General features: G+C 48.0%; 1 protein-coding gene across 1 annotated transcript; it reads right to left on the bottom strand.

Annotated features, from left to right (window-relative positions):
- Positions 1 to 2,859: 2,859 nt before the first annotated feature.
- On the bottom strand, positions 2,860 to 21,133 carry LOC135812220 (uncharacterized). The gene is made up of 7 exons (XM_065325561.1): positions 20,617 to 21,133; positions 18,341 to 18,439; positions 17,853 to 17,949; positions 14,815 to 14,907; positions 6,869 to 7,020; positions 4,284 to 4,397; positions 2,860 to 3,142 (listed from the first exon to the last, which is right to left on the bottom strand). The coding sequence occupies exons 1-7, from the start codon at positions 20,932 to 20,934 to the stop codon at positions 3,116 to 3,118; spliced, it is 900 nt and encodes a 299-aa protein (XP_065181633.1). The 5' UTR covers positions 20,935 to 21,133; the 3' UTR covers positions 2,860 to 3,115.
- Positions 21,134 to 22,749: the final 1,616 nt, after the last annotated feature.

Below are 22,749 nucleotides of genomic sequence, written 5' to 3'. Positions count from 1 at the left end.
CTGTACCAGATTTTTTTTTTTTTTTTTTTTACTAAGGCCACAGCTTCCAATCATGACATGCAAAGCAGCGGTGCAGCATCGCAGGCATGAATCGTGGACGTGGTGACGGGGTCTGATGTGCTCCACCGACCTAGGGTCTCGGCTTCACTGCACAGCAAACGCGTCGAAAGAAAACGGGGGCTAATAATTATCGGGAGATGGGGGGGGAAGAAGAAGAGAAGAAAGAGAAGAAAGAGAGAGAGAGAGAGAGAGAGAGAGAGAGAGAGAGAGAGAGAGAGAGAGAGAGAGAGAGAGAGAAGAGAGAGAGAGAGAGAGAGAGAGAGAGAGAGAGAGAGAGAGAGAGAGAGAGAGAGAGAGAGAGAGAGAGAGAGAGAGAGAGATAGAGAGAGAGAGAGAGAGAGAGAGAGAGAGAGAGAGAGAGAGAGAGAGAGAGAGAGAGAGAGAGAGAGAGAATCCATTCAATCATCATTGACTTTTCCTATCAGCGTTTTCCTAGTTAGGGTAGGAATGAGTGGTGATGAATCATTTCTACTTCAGTACTTGATTAAAAGTCGACTTACGATCATACTGCCACGACCCAGGTACTCCACGTACTCTTAAACACATGTCGGGTCAACAGTTGCTGAATCGGGTGAAAATAATAATTATGTACATGTACTTCTGCTAAGGGTCATGACGTCATGCAATGCTGGTTCCCGCATCGTCCATGTTTTTCAACCAAAGTTTACAGTCATGATGATGCGAAGAAGGTACCTTGTGTACGTAGGTGAGTGGTCTCGCAGAAATGTGTCACGTGTTCGAACCCACCACGATTTTGTTACCAGGGTATCCTATTTTATTATTTACTTTAAAATGCACATAACGACCAGGAACGCTGACAAAGAAAAAAAGGAGAGAGAGAGATAGACAGATAGATAGATAGATAGATAGATAGAGAGAGAGTAAGAGAGAGAGAGAGAGAGAGAGAGAGAGAGAGAGAGAGAGAGAAGAGAGAGAGAGAGAGAGAGAGAGAGAGGAGAGAGAGAGAGAGAGAGAGAGAGAGAGAGAGAGAGAGAGAGAGAGAGAGAGAGAGAGAGAGAGAGAGAGAGAGAGAGAGAGAGAGAGAGAGAGAGAGAGAGAGAGAGAGAGAGAGAGAGAGAGAGAGAGAGAGAGAGAGAGAGAGAGAGAGAGAGAGAGAGAGAGACAGAGACAGAGAGAGACAGAGAGAGAGACAGACAGACAGACAGACAGACAGACAGAGACAGGGAGTTGGGGTACGGTTTGTGGAGGACAATACATTGAATGGTGGTCGCCACAGTCACAGATAGTAGCAGTGCTGGTCGGGCTACAGGCACTCCGCTGACGAATAGGTCTCAGTATCGCCATGCCGGTAACGCTCCATGATCATCCATCAAGCCATCATCATGGTACTACGCGGTGTCATTGTCGCCCTTACAAAAGAACAGAATGATGCCAATGCCCAATGTTTGTGTTTGGCATTCGGTGCAAAACAAAAATAGCCTTTACCACCCTCTGTCTCCTGCGCCGTTGAATGACGAATTTGCTTGGAGACGTCTTCTCTATTTTCCTTTCCAAACAATGTCATTCACTGCAACTGCCCCTAGCTGTCTGAACCTGTGTTCTATGCATGTAGACTGTACTCGGCTTGCGCCAGAGCAACTTGCCACTTGAAAGATCCTATACAATGACTATGTACATGTACATATACATGTGGCTGTAGCACTGAACTCACCTAATACGGTCATACAGTCATGTACATGTACATGTACATGTATGTATTCGGATACAACGTACATCTACTCTTGCCGGACATTAATATGCAGGCGCACGTGGCTCTAATGCACTTGATTCCAGTACAATCAGTGTCTGTGGATTGCTTTGGCCTTGCTGTGTGCATGAAACGCAGCGTTACAGCAATGGTCTAGCCGATTGTATCTGTTCTCTTCTGCCTTGGTGGACTGACATTACGTGACGTACATGGAGCGGACGTTGTATGCTTCATCGTTGACAGGAAAGAGATCCTGAAGTTGGGACCGTCGTGCATGTTGAAAAACCATCAAGGCGGACTGCGGGTCACTAGTGTGATCCTAAAAAAAAGGAGTTTATATACCAGTTTAAACACCAGTTTATACACCAGTTTATATACCAGTTTATATAGTATATTCTCGTCATCGAAGTACCTGTTTATATGGAAAATACAAGTCTGGAGTGTTGTGTGGGGAGAGATGGGCGTTTGTATGGAAGCTCAGTATAATTATTATTCTTTTATTCCACGATGGCGTAACTCCAATAAGGATGATTAATAAGTGCGATAGAACTGGTACTAGCCAGAAACAGCTAGATGGAAATTAACCGGGAGGCAAGAAGCAATGGATCATGAAAAACAAGCGGGGGCAATAACGTTAGCAGGGGTAATCGAGATAGTTAAGTACACGTTCGAGATATCAGAAACCAGGGAGATGCGCGGAGCAGGAACAGGTACTGCTCAAAAGAAGACTGGATGCACTGTTTCGGAAAGAATTTCTACGAGGTTGGGTTGTGATGTCGATAGCGAGTGAGTTGAAGAGGATGAGGGCACTATTGAGGGGGGGGGGGGGGGGTGGATAATCATGTATATGTGCATGTGTATGCATGTATGTATATATTGTAACAAGGAACCGAGTGTATATCTCGATATACACGAGGTCCCTTATTCTTACCTCTCCATATTCACCGTGTGTGACCTCCTAACAGCAGCAGCAACTGCAGCAGCAACAGCAGCAACTGCAGCAGCAGGAGCAACAGCAACAGCAGTAGGCAGCACACTTAGCTAAGAAGTCAGCGTTGGGAGCAGGCTAACCCTCACATGGGACACAAATGTGAAAAGCAACAGAAACAGACACAAAAGCATTCAGATGCTAAAGAGTAGCGGAATGGTACCGTAGACACTGCAGAGTGTGGAGGACAGAATACTGTATTGACTTTGTTCTAAGGTAGATAGGCACTCGGATATGTGGTGAAGTATAGATAGGCACTGATATGTGGTGAAGTATAGAACAGCTGATTGTCCTTGTGGCAAGGTAGAAAGACACCAGGATGTGGTAGACTGCACGTCCACGAGTACGTTTTCTTGTCATCAGACGGGATTGGCCAGGATAGGATCCTGCATTGTGTTGGAGTCAAGAATCAAGCACATACACGCACACACACACACAGACACACACACACACACACACACACACACACACCACACACACACACACACACACACACACACACACACACATCATTGGACCATTGGACGCCCATCGCCGAAGGCGATGATAGCGATGCTACAGCAGAAGCCATAGCAGCTTGTGCTCGGATTGCACCATTCAACAACTTGCAAGGCTGAAGAATTGACCGCCACTATTCAGCCTGGTCTACACCACACAGCTATGAAGTGGCTTTTCTGGCCAGTGAATCCCTACTTTTTGGTCTTTTTTCATTTTTTTCCGCACACACATCACAACACATACTCCGACATGCACTGGCTGTTGGTAACCTTCCAGGAGAATGAAAGAAAAGTCAGGAGAAGTCTGAGAAAGAGAAGAAAGACGTGTGTGACCATAATCGTCGGGAATCGAACCCGCAACCCCTCGATTGGAAATCGCTGCACATACCACTGCACCATATGGGACACACACACACATGCACACACACACACATGCACACAGACATACACACAGACACACACAAACAAACACACAGACACACACAAACAAACACACAGACACACACATACTACTACTATGTACAGCTACCCTATTGGGAGACAAGGACAAGAAGAAAGAAGAGAAGAGAGAGAAATCGCAAAGTCAACAAAATTCGGCATGGCGGTGCAAGTCCTGTGGCCCTGAAAACCGCCTTTTGCAATTTCTCTGCACTCTACTGATAAGCTGCTGACTATGAAGAAAACGACAATGTCTGCCGGTTGTCAGTGAAGTACTCGTCACGATAGACACAGGAACATCTGATGCCATCATGCTATTCCAAAGTCTACACGTGAAGGTTGGGAAATTGACCACCACGAATCACCCCACACCCACCACGACACACACACATGCGCACGCACACACACATGCGCACGCACACTCGCATGCACACACACTCGCGTGCACGCATGCACACACACTCTCGCATGCACGCACACACGCGCACGCACACATACGCACGCACACATGCGCACGCACACATGCGCACGCACACCAACACACATGACTACAGGTAAGCATGCTCAAGCACGTGTTCAAAGCATTTGTTACCTTTTCCGTGGAGTATCGCGGCGGATTGGAGCCTGTTGGGTCGTATGCGTACGCAGTTACAGGTCCAGCTCTGGGTCCTAGCATGCCGGCTGTTGGTGCAGTATTCACAACGGTCTATTGACACACACACATACACACACACACACACACACACACACACACACACACACGCATTATAGTAAAGCAGCAAGATAAGCGTACTGAGATAGGAACGTGAACGTCACGTGGGATTCTGGGCGAGGTTGCTATGCAGAGGAGGGAGGGGAGGCTGCGCTTTGCAACAAACAGCAGCATGTACAACGGAGTGACACAAACGCAGCAGCATGTACAACACCGAATTGACAACGGCAGGAAGCTTTGCTGTGTTGCAGAGTTCCAGGCCGAAACGGGCGATCATCAAACAGGAGTGATGATCGGCCGTTTCGGAAAGGAACTCAGAGTAACCCCACACCAAAGTGTCCCACCACTGTGAACTTGTACTGAGCATAGTTCATGCTTGACATACTTCTGTTGTCCGTGACATCTACGAGGTCGGTTCTCTTTTGGGTCCATGCAATTCAGGGGCGTACGCCGCTCGCCTCCAGGAGTGGTTCCCATGCCAACTGATGTGCCAACATTCCACACAATTGAAGTGCTGTTTTTCGTATCCCATGGAGTTTCTGCATATTCTCCTCAGACTGGGTGAAATTAACATCCACAAGCTGCTGGACGATGTCATTGCTACGCACTTCTGATTTTACGTTTTATAGATGTTTTGTTCAGCATGACGATTGCATGCAGTTTTGAAAGCTGCCTAAGTTTCGAATCATCTGGAGCAAACATCACACAGGGCAAGCAGAAGCCACCATTGCACGCCGGTCAAAAGACTACCCAGGGCAACTCCTCTAATAACAAGGATAGTTGAAAGTGGCGCTGTTTGCCATCCGTCTGGACACGCACAGGAAATGAAATCCTTCGCCTTCGGTGGCGCACAATGATTATCGATGACGGAAATCTTTTCCGCGTCCGGCAAATTTCGGGGGACTGGATTACACTGTGGACGTCGACGTTCAGAATATCCCTTCCAACACACTCCCATGTCACTGAAGTAAGTTTTGGATGATCCAGCAGCTTCCAACAACGGTCGCTCTACAGCTTCGCCGACAATTTCTTCCGCAGCGCTGCTCGTTGCATGCAGACTTCGCTTGCAAGTCAGGTGCGTCTGCATTCTTTTTCTCATCTATCGCTTGACCTTCGCCACTAGCACTGGCTACATGCTTTGCCTGCTGCTCAAAATAGCTCTGAATAGAGCTCTGGCCCTCTGGATGTCAACGCTTCATTTTTCTTTTCCACAAAGCGAAAGCATCGTCCAAAACACGACCAACTTTGTCAAAACAAACTGCAAAGGAAAATTTGACTCTGAGATCGAGGAATCCGGCGATGTACCTACAATTTATAGAGACTTTGTTGAACCCAGTTCAGTACGCTGTTACCACTTTCACACCTGGGCTACAGTCACCGTCCTCGGACCGTCAGGCGGACTCCATGGATCCAGGCATGCACTGCATGCACTGCGAGCGCTGGGCCTGCATCAAAAACTTCTTCGTACCCATATCGAAGTTTTTTTACTGGTTCCCGGGCATCCCGGGAACCACCCTATGTACGCCCCTGTGCATGTGTCCGTGCAGTCGGTGTGCGGACTGCGCAGGTTGTTACACAGTGCGCATGCGTGTATTGTACGCATCCTTGTTTCCTCTTCCGATGCCTTTGTAGCGACCTGACTCACTGGCTATTACGTCATTTATACATACAAGCATGCGCAAGAAAATGTTATTCTCTTTGGTCTCAACTTCTTTGTTGTCCGGTTGGCCAAAGTAGCCGTCGTCTAGAGCCCGACGTAAATACCCTAAACCTTATTCCGGAGACTCTCCTTGGAGCAGGATAACATGATCTGTCCTCTTTGTCTGGTGTACATGGGACGTAGTACGTGTGAGAGTAATCAGAAGGGCATATCGTCCGGGCGGATAAATACCCCCGACGACAGTTGGCGCCCAACTAGTGGTATTGTTGTCCACGACCCTGAGATCGTTTTCGTTTCCGCCAGTGCTTCACATCTTGTCTCCGCAACGCGTCCTCGCCGTGGCTCCGCTTTCCTGCTTCTGCTCAACCCTGTTCTCGGAGCTCCTACTCAGGTGAGCATGCTTTGTCTGCACTGCGTCATGTTTCGTTCCTTGTCCATACTAGTATTCGATTTGGGATTTTCAACTTGTTTCGCGAAGGGTCTCGGCGTAAGTCCGTGGAACCGACGTCTTTGTTCCCTAGTGTACTCTCGATTGCGCCTTGCTCCTGTTTGTACATGATTGTACTTTGTAGCGCACGTCGTTGTGCGTGTCACTGTTCGCGTGCTTGTGTGACGCTCCGGGCATGCTCGGAGGCTAGTGTGGTAGTGTCTTGGTTTTTGTCAGTTCTAGATTCTGGACGGCCTTCATCGCGTCTTTCGTTCAAGTCTGCATTTCCAGTATTGAGTATGATTGTGTAGCTGTTGTGTAGTGTCAGTGCCTGCGGTTGCATGTGCATGATGAGCTTAGAGAGAATTTAACGCTTACCACAGATGCCTGCGAATGGTCTTCTGGCGCGACAAAGATAGAGGTTGAACAGCAGCAGAGAGCACCGCAGAACAGGGATGATATCACAATGTTAATGATCACGAGCACACTGCATATGGCTGCCACAGCCAGGTAAATGTTGGGTAGGGTCTCTGTAGCAGAGCAAAACCGAGACAAGGGAAGGGAGGCAGGGTGAGGGAGAGACAGAGAGAGGGGGGGGGGGGAGAGGGCCAGAGAGAGAGGGGGGGAGGCAGGGAGAGTGAGAGAGAAGAGGGGGGGGGGGGGGAGAGGGACAGAGAGAGAGAGAGAGAGAGAGAGAGAGAGAGAGAGAGAGAGAGAGAGAGAGAGAGAGAGAGAGAGAGAGAGAGAGAGAGAGAGAGAGAGAGAGAGAGAGAGAGAGAGAGAGAGAGAGAGAGATAGAGAGAGAGAGAGAGAGTTTCGTGCACTCGCACATGTTGTCCAGGCGTCAGGGGCCCAGCCTCCCTGCCCATCCGACCCGCCACACACAACAACGAAACTGAACTGGGAGTTCTACATAATTTCTTGACAAGACGGAGACGGACAGACAAGAAGACCGGACACGACGAGGTAAACTGAAAACTGAAGAAAAAGACTAACATTTATGGCAGCATACGAGCATGCGCCCAAACAAAACATAACGCATGACAATGACGTAACCGTTACTTGGATATGTACAAACTATACATGCAACCAAAACCAGTCAAATACGAGTCAAAGCAGAACGCAAAACAAACCAAAATAAACGAAAGGACCGCAACAAAAATGAGCCATGAAAAGTCTTTCTACCGATACACAACATATTCCCCACCAAAGACCTTTTCAGGGCTCTACGAGGACCGCGAACACTGTGCCATATGCGGATACGCCGCAAGCGTACTAATCAAACTAACTACAAGAGGCAACAAATAAACAATCGACACGCCAACAAACTCCAACGAAAGTCAACGTCCGACCAGGGACAAACAAATCAAACTCAAACAAATCGAGCAAAAAAAACTATTCAAACAACTCGAGCAAACCGAACTAACAAACTCGAGCAAAACAAACCACTCAAACAAATCGAGCAAACCAAACCACTCAAACAAATCGAATCAAACTAATCAACAAATCACAGCAAGAGCACCTTCTAACTCCGCGTCACACTCCCATGGGGTTATTTGTTCACGATGCGTTTTCCTTCGCACCGTCCTGGTCGTAGGAACCAGCCACTCCTCGCAGACGTTTATCCGTCTTCGTCTGCCCTCAGCGCATTCAGCTCCAACGACTTCCGCCGTACCAACCTCGTCGTCTTCACCAGCCACCTCGCGGGACGTCCCTGCCCTCAGCGCATTCAACTCCGGCGGACCAGCCACTCCTCGCAGATGTTCATCCATTTCATCTGCCCTCAGCGCATTCAGCTCCGACGAGCCAGCCACTCCTCGCAGACGTTTCCTCGCTCAGCGCCTTCAGCTCAGACGACGTCGTTTTGGTGATTTGTTCTCGATGCGTTTTCCTTCGCACCGGAGTTCCTGCCGGTTCCTCGTCTCCCTGACAATCCTGGCGTGGTCGCCAAATTTCGTGCACTCGCACATGTTGTCCAGGCGTCAGGGGCCCAGCCTCCCTGCCCATCCGACCCGCCACACACAACAACGAAACTGAACTGGGAGTTCTACATAATTTCTTGACAAGACGGAGACGGACAGACAAGAAGACCGGACACGACGAGGTAAACTGAAAACTGAAGAAAAAGACTAACATTTATGGCAGCATACGAGCATGCGCCCAAACAAAACATAACGCATGACAATGACGTAACCGTTACTTGGATATGTACAAACTATACATGCAACCAAAACCAGTCAAATACGAGTCAAAGCAGAATGCAAAACAAACCAAAATAAACGAAAGGACCACAACAAAAATGAGCCATGAAAAGTCTTTCTACCGATACACAACAGAGAGAGAGAGAGAGAGAGAGAGAGAGAGAGAGAGAGAGAGAGAGAGAGAGAGAGAGAGAGAGAGAGAGAGAGAAACAGAGAGAGAGAGAGAGAGAGAGAGAGAGAGAGAGAGAGAGAGAGAGAGAGAGAGAGAGAGAGAGAGAGAGAGAGAGAGAGAGAGAGAGAGAGAGAGAGAGAGAGAGAGAGAGAGAGAGAGAGAGAGAGAGAGAGAGAGAGAGAGAGAGAGAGAGAGAGGGGGAGGCAGGGAGAGTGAGAGAGAAGGGGGGGGGAGAGGAGAGAGAGAGGTAGGGAAGTAGGGAGAGAGAGGGGTTTGGGGTGAGGCAGAGGGAGAGAGAGGGAGAGAGAGAGAGAGAGAGAGAGAGAGAGAGAGAGAGAGAGAGAGAGAGAGAGAGAGATGGATAGAGAGATAGATGGAGATGGTAAAAGGGGAGGGGGAGAAGGAGAGGGAGGGAAGAAAAGGAGGGACGGAGAGAGGGACAGAGAGAATGTGAAAGAGATTGGGAGGGGGGGGGGGGTATAGGGACACAGAGTGACAGAAAATAAAGTTGCCGGTCACACCTTGCTTTAGCCGGGTTCCTCATACCCTAATGTTGCCAAATTTCGTAACCAATTTGGTCTCTAGCTCACTCAGAGTGGATCCGATATAAGCAACAACAAATTCTTACCCAGCGGTTTATCTAGCTGGATATAGTCAAAACACAGAGGTTGCAAGCTGTCCAATACAGTGCTCAATACCGAAAGGCAAAGCAAGTTCAAACAATAGTAAGAGGATGAAAAAAGTTTTTTAACTCAGAGTTTCACGCACTAAGCGATCATCAGAAAACAGTAATGGGTACTGTTACTCGAGATACTGGTTTATTACTATTATTATTATACGCACGTCCGCGTTTACGTCAACAGTAAGTCCACGTATTCGCATGTGCCAGAAGACAGGCAGAGTGGGCAGGGAGGAAAACAAAAAAAATAAAAATAAATGTAAAACAGCAGGCGATAGGCACATAACTCATGCATCTATTCGAAAGATCAAAAAATAAAACAAGAATAACAGACAACGACGATAGGTTTGTAGCTCATGGTCGATGGTAAGTGCTAAATGCACGGGATCTGTACAATGCCTCTGTCCCATCCGTTAGTTACTGCGTACACCCTGGCACAGCTCGCGCCACGCAGTCCTGTCAGCGGCGATGGCCCGCAGGTGCTCCAGGTCTGCCAAGTTCCTCAGACTCCTCAGTCCTGCTGATTCTAGGTCCGCGGATAGTGTGGACACGATGGTTGTCCGTGGCCGCCCTCGCCATACCTTGTCCCCACAGGTGAAGTAACTCCGCATAGCGAGGGTGGCAGGCGTGTCTTGAGGGAGTCTAAGAATATGCCCAAACAGGCCCCATCTGGATTGCCGCATGAGGGCACTGATGGGCTCTGCGTGGCATCTGCCGTACAGAGCTTTGTTTGGAATCACCTGCGGCCAGCGGATACCCAGGAGACTCCGAAGTTGTCTTCGATGGAATGTGTCCAGACGCTCCCATGCTGAAGCCGTCAGTCCCCAGGTGCCTCCATTGTACGTTAGCACAGGGATGATAAACGCGTTGTAAAGCCTTAGCCGTAGACTTTCGCTGATGATCGATCGACGACACCATACCATGAATAGCGCTCTGAAGGCTGCCGTTGCTAATTGTTTCCTTCGTGCAACATCTTCCTCGTCGCCGAGGAGTGATCCGAGTTTTTTTTTGTTTTCCGCCATACTTCAGCCAGGCGGTCTCCTTCCCGGCGCAATGTTGTTCATGGCCAGCAATCAAGGACATCTGAGAGTTGTAATTTTTGTACTCCTCCGAGGTGTGATTTTTGGCGTGCTGGGCCAAGCACAAGGAAGCCATCTGCAAAAAAACTGCAGAAAATGGTTGTTGTTTGATCCTTTGGTGTAATCTTTGTTTCTAGTCGAAGCTAGTTGCTGTTTGGAGCAGAAACGCTGAAATTGACTATTTTCTGCATGTACTCATGTACTCAGGCATGCAGTCTCACTCGTATTTTAGCTATTTTTCTGGAATGGATGCTGCTCTGCGCCCCTTGGTGAACATTTCCTGCGCTCGTGGAGCAGCTGAAAAGGACCACTGGTATGTCTGGTTCCTGGTTTGAAAGTGGAGAATCGACTTTTGTGCCTTGAAAAAGGAGTAGAGAGCGATAAAGGTACGTCTGTGGCTGATTTTTGAGTGCTCCTCGTACATTTTTGATCGTGATAGAAATTCTCAGACCAAAGTGTTACTCCACCACTATGCTCTCTATCTCTTCCAGCTAGCACTCCAGCACACTCGCACATGCACTGAGCCACAACTATCAACCAGGAATCAAGAGAGTTGAAATATTGAAATAGTGGTAAAGTTGGGAGAAAAGATAACTGTTCTTTTTCCACGAGATCCAAGATCCATCAAGAAAAAGGACATGCACAAAATGGCGACCATGTCGTCCATTGACGCGTAATCATGGTAATCACAAACTAGTGCAGCGACCAAAGAAAAGACACAAGTGAAGAAGAAGAAACAGCGCTGCAGCAAGAAGATCGGATCGCTGCAGTCGCTAAAATGCACTAGCCTACTGACTGTAGTTCCACGTGAGCATGCAGTCACGTGGTCATAAACAGAGTGCGTACACACTCACGTCATACCGATACGCCATACATGACAAAAAGAAAAGAAAGGAAAGTCACGCGCGAGTCAAACAAATCAAAGAGCGCGAGACTACGTACTGCAAATACTACGAAGAATTTGTTTGAGAACAAATGCACAAGACGAGGAATTTGTTTGAGAACAATTGCACAAGAATATCTCTTCGAAACTAGAATGGAGTCCGTGATGAGAATTCCAATGAGCCTGGACGCAGCTACAAAGTAAGAATACAATCAAATAACTAATATCGTCAGAACTATTGTAACAATACAAGCAGTCGATTTACCACAGTGTTATCTCTATATTTACAAAAGTCAGACCAAAGTCAGCGCGATGATGGTCGTACAGTTTTCTTGTGAATTTTTTAGTTGTTTCATCTCGTATCTATGTCAGTATCGTGATGGTGAAGTGGAGAGGGTGATTTTCTTCCTCTAGGCTTCGTTCGGCCGACTTTGCTTCGTCCTCGTTGAAAAGTGATCCTTAAAAAAAGGTCGATTCGCAAAATTATGTTGATTTTCAATGTACGAGATGACATGCGATTGCTGGCTATGTTTTCTGTTTTATCTTCGTTGACCTTTAGGTGCCAGTCTCCAAGGATAGTGATGATATACGGTTCGATGCTCTCCAGCCAGGGTCTGGATTGGCTGATGAAATCAGTGTCATCGGCATAAATCACTTCTGGTGGTAGAGCCATGTCGCGCATTGGCCTGGGCGGAATCGATGCTCTGATCTCCCTCAAGGCTGATTCCAGGTAGATCACAAATACTACAGGAGAGAGAGAGTCACCTTGGGGGTTCCGATGGTGGACTTGAAATCAGGTGAAACTTCCTTTCCAAGACGGACAGATATGGTTGTGTTTGACAGCAATATCCGTACCAGTCGGATGTCATCCTCCGTGACGATTGCTCTCATGGTACTCAGCAGCTTCTCCCTTGAAACGGTGTCGAAAGCCTTCGACATATCTATTCCGTGAATCTCTATTACGCTCTGGTACTTCTGGGCAATTGCAGCCATCCACCGGTGTGCCCAGACGGCATCCGCCGTCGACCTTCCGGGTCTGAATCCACTGTGTGTAGGGCTAAGGTACTCATTCACTGCCGGTTGGATACGTCTGAGGGTCAATAACGATACAGCCTTCCTGACGGAATCCAGCAGAGTGATTGGGCGCAAATTACTGGTCTGTCCCCTCTTCTTGTTGGGCTTCTGCAGTGGGATTAGGGTGCCTGCTCCTAGATCTATAGGGCTATGGAGTTCGAACATGCGGTTGAGGCAGAGAGCGATCCTGGCTGCTAGTTCGGCGCCACCATACGTCACCAACTCTGCATTCACCCCATCCGGGCCTGGTGCTCTGCCATTGTTGAGGCGCCCGATGCACGTTTCTAGTTCTGCTGCTGTTATTGGACGCTGCAGAGGCCTCGGCTTTCCCTCAAACGGGTCGATAGGCTTCTCACTGTTGCGATTGAATTGCGTGCTGAAGTGCGTTCTAATGATATTCAGGGATACTTCGGCATTTCCAACTATTCTTCCCTGGGAGTCCTCGACCACCACTTTCTGTGCTTGCTTTCTTGTCATAACTGTCACAGCTTTAAACATTCTGGCACCATCTTTCAATCTCTCCACTTCCTCTGCCATCGAGTTCAATCTCCTCTCGTTGCTCTCTTTGCATCGCCGCCTGATGTCATGTTGAATGATGTTGCGTTGAATTTTCAAGTCCGCCCGTTTACTAATGTTAGTTGTGCTTGCCCAGCTCAGTCTAAGCTCCTTCTGCTTCTTCGACAGCCTTACTATCTCGGGATCCGTCGATTGTCTTCTTTGCGGCTTTTTCTCGTGCCCCACAACGCTGCTCGCAACCGTACTGATAGTGTTGATAATTTTTTCATAAGTTTTTTTGACAGGATGTTTCCTTATCTAGTGACCGCAAAGACTCCGTGACTGCCTCCTGGTACTGACATTGAACCTCCTTGCTCTCTGCAAGTTTCTTGACGTTGATCTTGTCCGCCGAGACGGAGGGTGCTGAGGTTGGTCCTGTCACTGTTCGTTGTCTGCCATGGAGCACTCCATATAGTCTGGAGAGGTCCAACTCAGCAACAACTAGTCGGTGATCAGTGGTAAGTTCAATTCCAGCATAACTTCTGCTATTCCTCAAGAGCCTTTTTTGAGACGAGCGACACAGTACATAATCTATCTGGTTGTAGACCAGCACAACCTTCTGTGTTTGGCTATCCTTCTGCCACCCGGTCCAGGTAGTAATGTGGCGTGCTGGATGCTGAAATGATGTGTTGGACAAGAATAGGTTGTTACATTCACAAAAATCCAGGAGCAGCTGGCCAGCTATATTCCGCTTTCCCCTGCCGTAACTGCCGATCGTAGTTTCTCTTGCTTTGCGGGTGCCAGCCTTTGCATTGAAGTCACCCGTGATGTACAGCAAAGTGCTCGACTTGACTGTATCATATGCTTGCGAGAGTGCGTCGTAGAATTTATCCAATTCATCGACCGACTGCAAGCATCGCGAGCTCGCCGGTGCATACACGTTAATTATTGATAGTTCACCTTTTCCTCCGACCTTCGCGCTGTCCGTGTCCTTGGCGTTACCTCCACCGCTATCGTTCTCAAATAATTTGAGTGTCAGGACCGCGACTCGGTCGGAAACCTGCCAATATCGCTGGATATTGCTGGAAAGTCCTGATGACACCACGAATCCCAGACCGTAGTGGCGACATTCTGGCGGAAAGCAAATCAGACGATATCCATCCCTCACGATATCCAGGCCACGAGACAATTTCGTTTCTTGAATGCAACAAATATTTATTTTATAAGATTTCAAACCGCGTTTGAGCGACTCTTGTCTTGCCGTGGACGAAATGCCCCTCACGTTCAACGTCGCTAGAGTAAATCGCGCTGAAGAGCGCCTGAATCCTGCCAGCATTGTCTGTCTTCCGATAAATACGAGTCTCTCTGAGGAGAGAGAGAGAAAGCGTAACCTTCCTCAACCTACTGGTTTATACACCCACAAAACAACAGTGCACGTGACAGCAGTTGTGAAAGATTGCATCACGGCATGACTTTGAGAGGTGTGAATGGCAGCAGTGGTGAAAGGTACTAGAGGGGTTTCACACTGCGTGCAACGTGACAAGGCCGCGAGAGCGTGGCTGTTCACGCGCATGAAATGATACGGAAGGTTGATAGCACGGACACAGACACACACGTACAAGCACGCACGCACACCCGCACACACACACACGCACAAAGACACACACACACATACACATACACGCACGAATGGACAAGCAAACACAAAGGCAGCCATTCCTCGCAAGCAGTCTACACTCACGCCTGGCAAAGTCACAGTCCGTATTCTCAAATCGAATTTGTGATCGTGGACAAGTGCAGGTGTTGTCAAAGGACAAACAGGTATCGTCGGCATCTGCAGAAACAGCACACAAGACAATATCATAAACCAGTGAATTTTGACTGGGGTCTTCGCTTCGCACTTTCCTCAAGTACCGTATTTTCCGGAATAGAACTCCCACCTTTTGCACCAAACTTTAAGGCAAAAAAAGAGAAGGAGAAGTACCTTACAATCAAGTGTGACATCCTTATGTAAAAAAATACATTGGCGAATGGCTGAAACTTGAAAAATGGGAGACTTATAATCGAGTGCAACATACAGCGAAAGAACATATTAGTGGACCCACACGTCGCGAAAACTTGATGTGTGGCAAGTTCTACCAGCCGCCAGGAATGTTGATGCGACCGGGGTTCCTTTTAGGGCCGCCATAGACTGACGGACAGGCACACGGGGTACATGGATGCGGCTGATGGGGTTTCTCGGCACTTGTGTCAGTGATTCTGAGACTTATCCCCTCACCCCCACCGTTAGGCGCTGCATCTACCGCTAGGGTTTACCGGGTGCTAGCGGCCGCCGAGAGTTCCCTTCGGGAACGGACACGATAATTTACTTTTTTACTTTCATAGACTGACGGGACATACAGCGGTTCTATCAGAAGGCATGGGACCTCGGTTGTAATTCACACTTTTCTTCCTTTTGTGGACATATAAGAGGACACATGGGTACGAGCAATGTATTTTGTATTTGTATTTATATCATTATCTCATGGCACATCATGATGACGGCCAATAAATCTGAGACAAGGGTGAAAGCCAACCACAGCAGTAAAACAGATAAAAGAATACAAATAAGAGGCAAAGAAGGCAAAGGAGGAGACAAACCAGCAGGATATACATGAAACCTATAATTGAGCAGAGATTTTAGCAACAAAATTATCCATCGAGGTGCTAGTCTTGGCCTGCGTTGGTAATGTTGCCCAAAACACATAGCCAGCAAAGATCGGGGATCTAGTGAATAGGGTGGAGGCAGCGCGTGGGAGACTGAGTGAGTTCCGGGTATTCCGTGTTTCGGAGAACCAATTATAAGCCTGCATATGCAAGGGTATTTTATTTAGTAATATTTTATGTATGAGAACACAGAGGTGGTACTTATGTCGAGTGGAAAGGGGACTGATCTTGGCAATTTCGTAAAGACTAGCGGAGGGAAAGCGACGATCTTTGCTAAATAAGATTTTAAGGAGCATGCGGTTATGGGTTTCTAGCTTGTTCAATACAGTAGTAGTTATGCCAGACCAAGCAATATCACAATGAGTACCGTAATTTCACAAATTTTCGGTGTACTTTTATTTTCGGTACTTTCGGTGCGTCTGTTTCATACCAAAAAAATTTCAATACACCGAACAAACACTAACACACATAGTCCAATAGGGAACTGCTTCTCTGTACCTAAAATGTCTGATCACCTAACCTGGACTTTTGCACTCATTCCGAAAATATTGAGCACCAAATATTTCTGAAATTAGAATAACTGTCAGCTACCGTAACTCGAATCTAAATCCTGGGCAATCAGCAAGTGTGATACCGGGTCACAACCTCACATACTAGTGAGGCATTCAAGTTGATTCAACCTGACAGTTAACTCTTATCTACAGCAGTGCGCAAACCAACAGCCTTCCAGGTTGGAAGGTTCAAGTTCATGGTGGGGCCGAAGAGGGGAAACCTCACATACTAGTGAGACATTCAAGTTGATTCAACAACCTGACAGCTAACTCTCTAAACACAATCATATCTACAGCAGTGCGCAAACCAACAGCCTTCCACATTGGAAGGCTGTTGGTTGTTGTAAAATGATGTGTTGTTTTCCTGTGTGATGGCATTCCCCAACCTGTCTCGTCTAGTCGCGTGCATGTGTGATATGAGCATGCGCGATTTTGTAGTCGAGAGTCCTTTTTGTCAGTCTTCTTGATCGTATTCGTCTCTGTCTGAGCAGTTTGCTTTTCCGTCTTGTCAATATAAATAATGTAACAAACTAGTCTTGTCCTTTGTGTCCTGCGTCCCGGGGAACGGAATGGCTGAGATTCCGTTACAACGCTAGGTTTTCGTTTCGCCCTGTGTCGTGGCCTGGTTATAGAGCGTTGGCTCTAGGTTTTTGTTTGGCCCTGTGTCGTGGCCTGGATTTTATTTTAGAGCATCGGCTCTTGGTTTTTCTGTTTTGCTGTGGTTCCTTTTGCTGTTGTGCATGTGGAACGTGGTGTCGGTTTATTATTTTGTGGAATGTCATCAAGGGGGCAGGTGTTGTAAAATGATGTGTTGTTTTCCTGTGTGATGGCATTCCCCAAACTGTCTCGTCTAGTCGCGTGCATGTGTGATATGAGCATGCGCGATTTTGTAGTCGAGAGTCCTTTTTGTCAGTCTTCTTGATCTTGTTCGTCTCTGTCAGAGCAGTTTGCTTTTCCGTCTTGTCAATATAAATAATGTAACAAACTAGTCTTGTCCTTTGTGTCGTGCGTCCCGGGGAACGGAATGGCCGAGATTCCGTTACATGGTTCATGGTGGGGTCGAAGAGGGAAAGGTGAGCGCAACAAACGTGTGCAAAGCTAAGCCCCATGGCAACAAAAAATGTCGACTGTTAGGGGTCGTCGCAACAGTCTTTCGTCGTCCCTGAAGCGAACATTGTTCATTTCGTGCTCGGACCCCCCCCCCCCCCCCCCCCCCCCAGTAAAGTCCTGAAATCATACTCTGTATTTTGAGATGTACGACACATCTTTCCCGATATTGTGATCACACACTCGCACGTGTACACGGCATTGCTCTAACTTAGTAACAGCATAATTCCGGGGCCGGAGCACACGCGCGTTACACGCAAAGTGGACTGACTGTACGCTGGCCTGATCTTGATACTGGACGTCTGTGCAGGGCATGCGCCAACAGACTCAGTAGCGTAGGAAATGCACATAAGCTACAGGCTTGTCCCTGTTACGATTAGACAAAGTCTTGTCGATCACGGTATGTGCTCCTTACAGAACCAGAAGGTGTCCACCACGGTGACGATAGATAATACGCACGCACCACTAGCAATCCCAGCCATCACTACAAACACCACGGCCAGGAACCAGCCCTGCGGGGACAGACAGATAGACAGATAGACGCCATCACAAGCAACACACAGCCAACATCCGGAAGTCGACCGTCGCGAGGGCGGAAAGTGGGACGAGTCTAAAGTTTACAAAATATTTATATGACCCTGCCATCACACACCTGTTTCTATTTGTGTATGTGTGTGGGGGGGGGGGGGGGGGGGCTGAAGGTATAATGCGGGTATGCGATGTGGGGGGGGGGCTTTGGCATCATGGGGTAACACGGTGATCAGGGGGTGGGGGACTGATGAATGGCATCATGCGGTTGATGTGGTCTTCGACGGGGGGCTGAGCCCTGATGGCGTACTGCTTGAGCGTATGTGTATGCACATGTACGGGTGAAAGCAGCAAAATGTCCTGTCAGTCTCTTACCGAACAGAATGCTGGCGAACAGCATTCCCGCTTGATGGTACGGCCGGCTTTTGCAGCCTGACAGCCGTACACCAGGGCGCACACTGCTGCTGCCCCCTCCTGTTATTGTGTTCGTGTGTGTGTGCATGCGTATAAATCCAGCACAGCAAGACATGCAAGAATTCATCAGAAACACAAAATCCAACACTAGTCTCATCACACCACCACGAAACCGAGAGGAAAACAGCACGAAACCAAGAGGAAAACAGCTCGAAACCATTTCGCTATGTCTCCACTGTCCACCAGCACGATTTAAGAATGCAATCATTAAACTGCATCACACCGCGCCCACCATTCAGCCCGCTCAATCGTGAGGTCATATATTAATAACCCTCTATTACCGCCATTCGCCAAAAATAATTTCTATCAGGCGCGTAGCTCATATGCAGTCAGCGTAGTCCTGTCACCACACCTGCAAATGGCTGTCGTAGGTACAGGAAATACTGCATATAACGTGCCTCTTTGATTTTCGATAATTTATCACTGTATCCGGTGCATCGCTATAGCCGATTTGCATGTATGACTGACACATGGCACATGACTGCGCACGGAATGATGCGTACATGCTGGAAAAAGCATGCTGACGGTACATGGATGCTCCGTAGACTGTGGAGCATGCAGTGCAGTGCACACTAGCGCAGCAACTGCTTTGCTACATGTGCCTGGTTACAGCATACAGGGACACCAGAGAAATTTCTCTCAGCCACGTCAGCTGCCAGATGCACACAGGCAACACTGGATCAGTTTTGGAAGAAGTGTACTGGAAGAACATTTGTTTTGTCATCATCACTCCTGATCACTACATGCGATATTTTCCTGTACATTTGATATGGTTTGCTTCCTGAAGCCCATCACAATAAGCGATACCGGTATATCGGTATAGCCGATAATAGTGTATAATATATAGTGATATTTTAGCTGTATTTTTCTGATTTGAGATTTGATTTTGACGAGTTCTATCATTATAGCCGGTATAGCATCACACCCGGTCATTTTATAAACCATACTCACTCTACTATATACAGTCAATTTCGCTAATAACGACTGCGGATATAACGACAATTCGCGAATAACGACAGAGTTTCCATGTCCATCACAAAGTCCCATCGAACTGAATACATACCATGAGGCTTCGGGTATAACGACACTTCGCGAATAAGGACACCTTTCTGATGCCCCGGCAAGTGTCGTTATACACAAAGTTGACTGTAGTCAAAAACGGGTAAAGCGGCTGAGGTTGCCGTTGGTACGTAGTCACCACACCACAGATGTCCTCTGGAACAAAGCCACCGCACCACAGATGTCCTCTGGAACAAAGCCACCACACCAAAGATGTGAGAGGTACGCCCCTGTATGTGATCTGATCAGGACCACTTATTATGAAACAAGCAAGCATGCACGCGTGCTTCTTTGGAGCGAAAATCATGCGAAGCGAAAAGCTAACTCCGCACGAACATTCGCAGACATTTTCGCAAGCCAATACACGAAAATGCACGCAACGTTTCACTTTGCAAAGCGTCTAAGTTAATTTATGAGTGTACTGTACTCTTCTTTTCTTGTGAAGGCTAGCATGACTTGGCTCTGGGGGGGGGGGGGGGTGATAAAGGCCCTGCTGGTCACGGATAAAGCCCCCCCCCCCTGCGAGTCCCCTTCATGGGCAAATACTTTTTAGCGTTACAAGACAGTAGTGACTAGTGTCATGTATGACTGTACTACAGTAGTGATCAGATCTAAAAAGTTTCCTTCCCAGGGGCGTGCTTGGCGAGGGGCACAGGGAGCAAGTGCACCCCCCCCCCCCCGAAATATTTCGACCGGGAAGCCCGACCTCGCGGGAGCACATCCACAGATGAGGTGCTGTTCTTTCGACGCTCTCCTCGCCGAATCCGGTCCAGATACGTCAACTGGTGTGACAATTGTTCTTAGCTATATCCGTGCAATGTGTGTTTGCATCGGCCTGCCTGGCACAGTGCCGTCGACGGATCGGTTTTTAAACATTTGTAAAGTTTTCATCCTAATATTTTGAAAAAATTGATAATAATTGATGCTGTACTGTGTTCATTCTTGATGACATGCAATCTTTGTAACAGTAATAATGACCGTCACATGTACAAATAATATTATCTGATGATGTCACCGGTACAACCTTTTGAAAATTGTGGTTCACCCCCCTGAAAGGGGAGCCGAGCACGCCCCTGCCTCCCTTTTCAGGAACATTGGCTACGGACCATTGCACTTACCAGCACTCCTAACCAGATGCCCGGAACGAAGAGACGTTCCTTCCACAGAACCTCGCTCTTGTAGCCGAGCTGGTACACCGCTATTCCTTTGCCGACTGGAATGACGTTCAGGACGAACGCGATGAAGCTGAGAACGATGGACACGATGGCAAAGCCAGCTAGGGTGCCACTCGCGCAGCCTGACGGCCTCAGCCGCGTATGCGGCAATACGGTGTCCGTATGTGTCGTCGCAGTCGTGGTGACTCCCGCGCTGCCGTAGTTGACCGGAGGATTCATGTGAGAGTCTCGAGCATCCTGTTGTAAAGGTTGGTAGGACATGGCTGCAAGAGATTTCAGAGAGAACGTAGATCTACTGCAGTATATACACAGAAATCTACTGCAGTAATACTATGATTGTGACAGTATGTTCTCCGTGAGTAAAACTAAAATATTCTGGCAAGCTGCTGTCTTGAAATCCAAAATAATTGCACGCACGCACACCGCACAGAGGAAAAGCAGAAGGACATGTAGCAAGATGCGGTTCTGGCTACACATGCACTAGCCGTTACTTGGCCAGGCTCGGGAGTCGGGACCGTGACCCGTTCACGATGCGCACTGTCTGTAGATCTACTACGCGCACGCCTACAGGCTACATACACGGCATAGATCTAGTACTACGGCTACAGTCAGACTGTCAGTACAAAATGGAAAGTCGGGAGACTTGTGTGAAACCGGTGCACTTGACTTTTGAACGCGGGCGCGGCGCGGGCCGGGGGATGTGATGCGTCGACGTGTGATGAAGCTTTTTGGATCATGGAGGAAATGAAAAGTACACAGTCGACAGCTAGCATACACATAATGACACTTACATTGTAGTCTCTATCTACCTGTACTGTGCCTGTGTCTGTGATCTACCTGGCCTGGCCACGGCTAGCTGTCAGTTTTTGTAGTCACGTCCTTCAAAAAAAAAAAAAAAATTAGCCAGTGCAGGCTGTCGTAATAAAACGACTCATCCGTGTTCCATTCCCGTGCATGGTACATGCATGGTGCGACGGCACAATGACAGCTGTCGCAAATCACACTGAGTATTACACGTGTTTTTTGGTGATTCCTGGTTAGCTGCTAGCTTTTCCCTACTCGAAGTTGTTGCCGCCGCGAAATCTGGGGGTTTGTGTTCGTCCTGGCGAAAACCGTGTTTTGATCCGTTGAGGGAGACGAGAGATGCAGTGCGAAGACGTACGATCTGTCCGAGAATCGGCGAAGAAGAAAGCTTCGCAGACTACCCGTAGTAGTTGGAATGGAACATATACCAGTCGATGCCTGTCATGGTAGGGATGACTGCTACGAAGTTTTAGCCCCATGCTCCCCAGCGCTTTTTAGCGCCCGACGATAATTACCAAATTTCATCGATTTTCCATGTGGATCAAAGCATAGTCTCCTCAATCTTCTCCAGTCGAGCAGAGTCTGGACGCTACAATGTCGAGACGCGAAAAGAGAACATGCATGAACACACAGGAGCATCACATGCAGCTGCATTCTGCCTTGACGAAGCTGAGAACAACACCAGCACCACGCATTTGGAAGACATTTCGAAGAAGACGAAGAACTACATATCCGCGTTCAAAAAAGCCTCTGTACTGCGTGTGTGCATGCAGTATGCATGCATGCATGCGCGAAGCACGGGGTCCGCGGATCAACTTCGTTCAAAAATCATTGTGCCACACGGGTTGTATGATTTGTGTGCGATCATGGTCTTTCTTCTTGACAAACAAAAGTGAAGTTTTTCGATCTTCAAATCGCCATAGCGTCCTTGTCATGACTCCAAATCAGCTGAAACTTTGCAGGAGGAATGAAAATGCCATGCTGAATCGATTGGTACCATTTTCGAAGGGTTTCCTTGAAAAATAAAATTTAGCCTGCACTGGCTGCTTCAAGGAAGAAAGGAGACGCATGATCCTTGCTGATTTGAGTCTCTCAGCGTGTGCTCATACTCCCTACGCAGCTAGCTCAACATCAGGTGCATGGTTATTCCTGTATCTCTCTGCCAAGCTGTACAGGGCGATAAGTTGTGCCAGGCTGTGTAGATACGCGCTGAGCTGAGAGCGCTTGCATTCACAACTTCAAAGTTCAAACAGCGATCGAAAGCGCTTGGTT

The sequence above is a fragment of the Sycon ciliatum genome, chromosome 3, assembly GCF_964019385.1.
Source record: "Sycon ciliatum chromosome 3, ocSycCili1.1, whole genome shotgun sequence".
Classification (NCBI taxonomy): domain Eukaryota; kingdom Metazoa; phylum Porifera; class Calcarea; order Leucosolenida; family Sycettidae; genus Sycon; species Sycon ciliatum.
This window is presented reverse-complemented; position numbering and strand designations above follow the sequence as displayed.

Coding starts and splice junctions, on each gene's coding strand:
- LOC135812220 (XM_065325561.1), bottom strand. CDS start 20,934: ATGTCCTACCAACCTTTACAACAGGATGCTCGAGACTCTCACATGAAT. Junction 17,950..18,340: donor GTTCGCCAGCATTCTGTTCG/GTAAGAGACTGA, acceptor CTGTCCCCGCAG/GGCTGGTTCCTGGCCGTGGT. Junction 3,143..4,283: donor CGCGATACTCCACGGAAAAG/GTAACAAATGCT, acceptor AACACAATGCAG/GATCCTATCCTGGCCAATCC.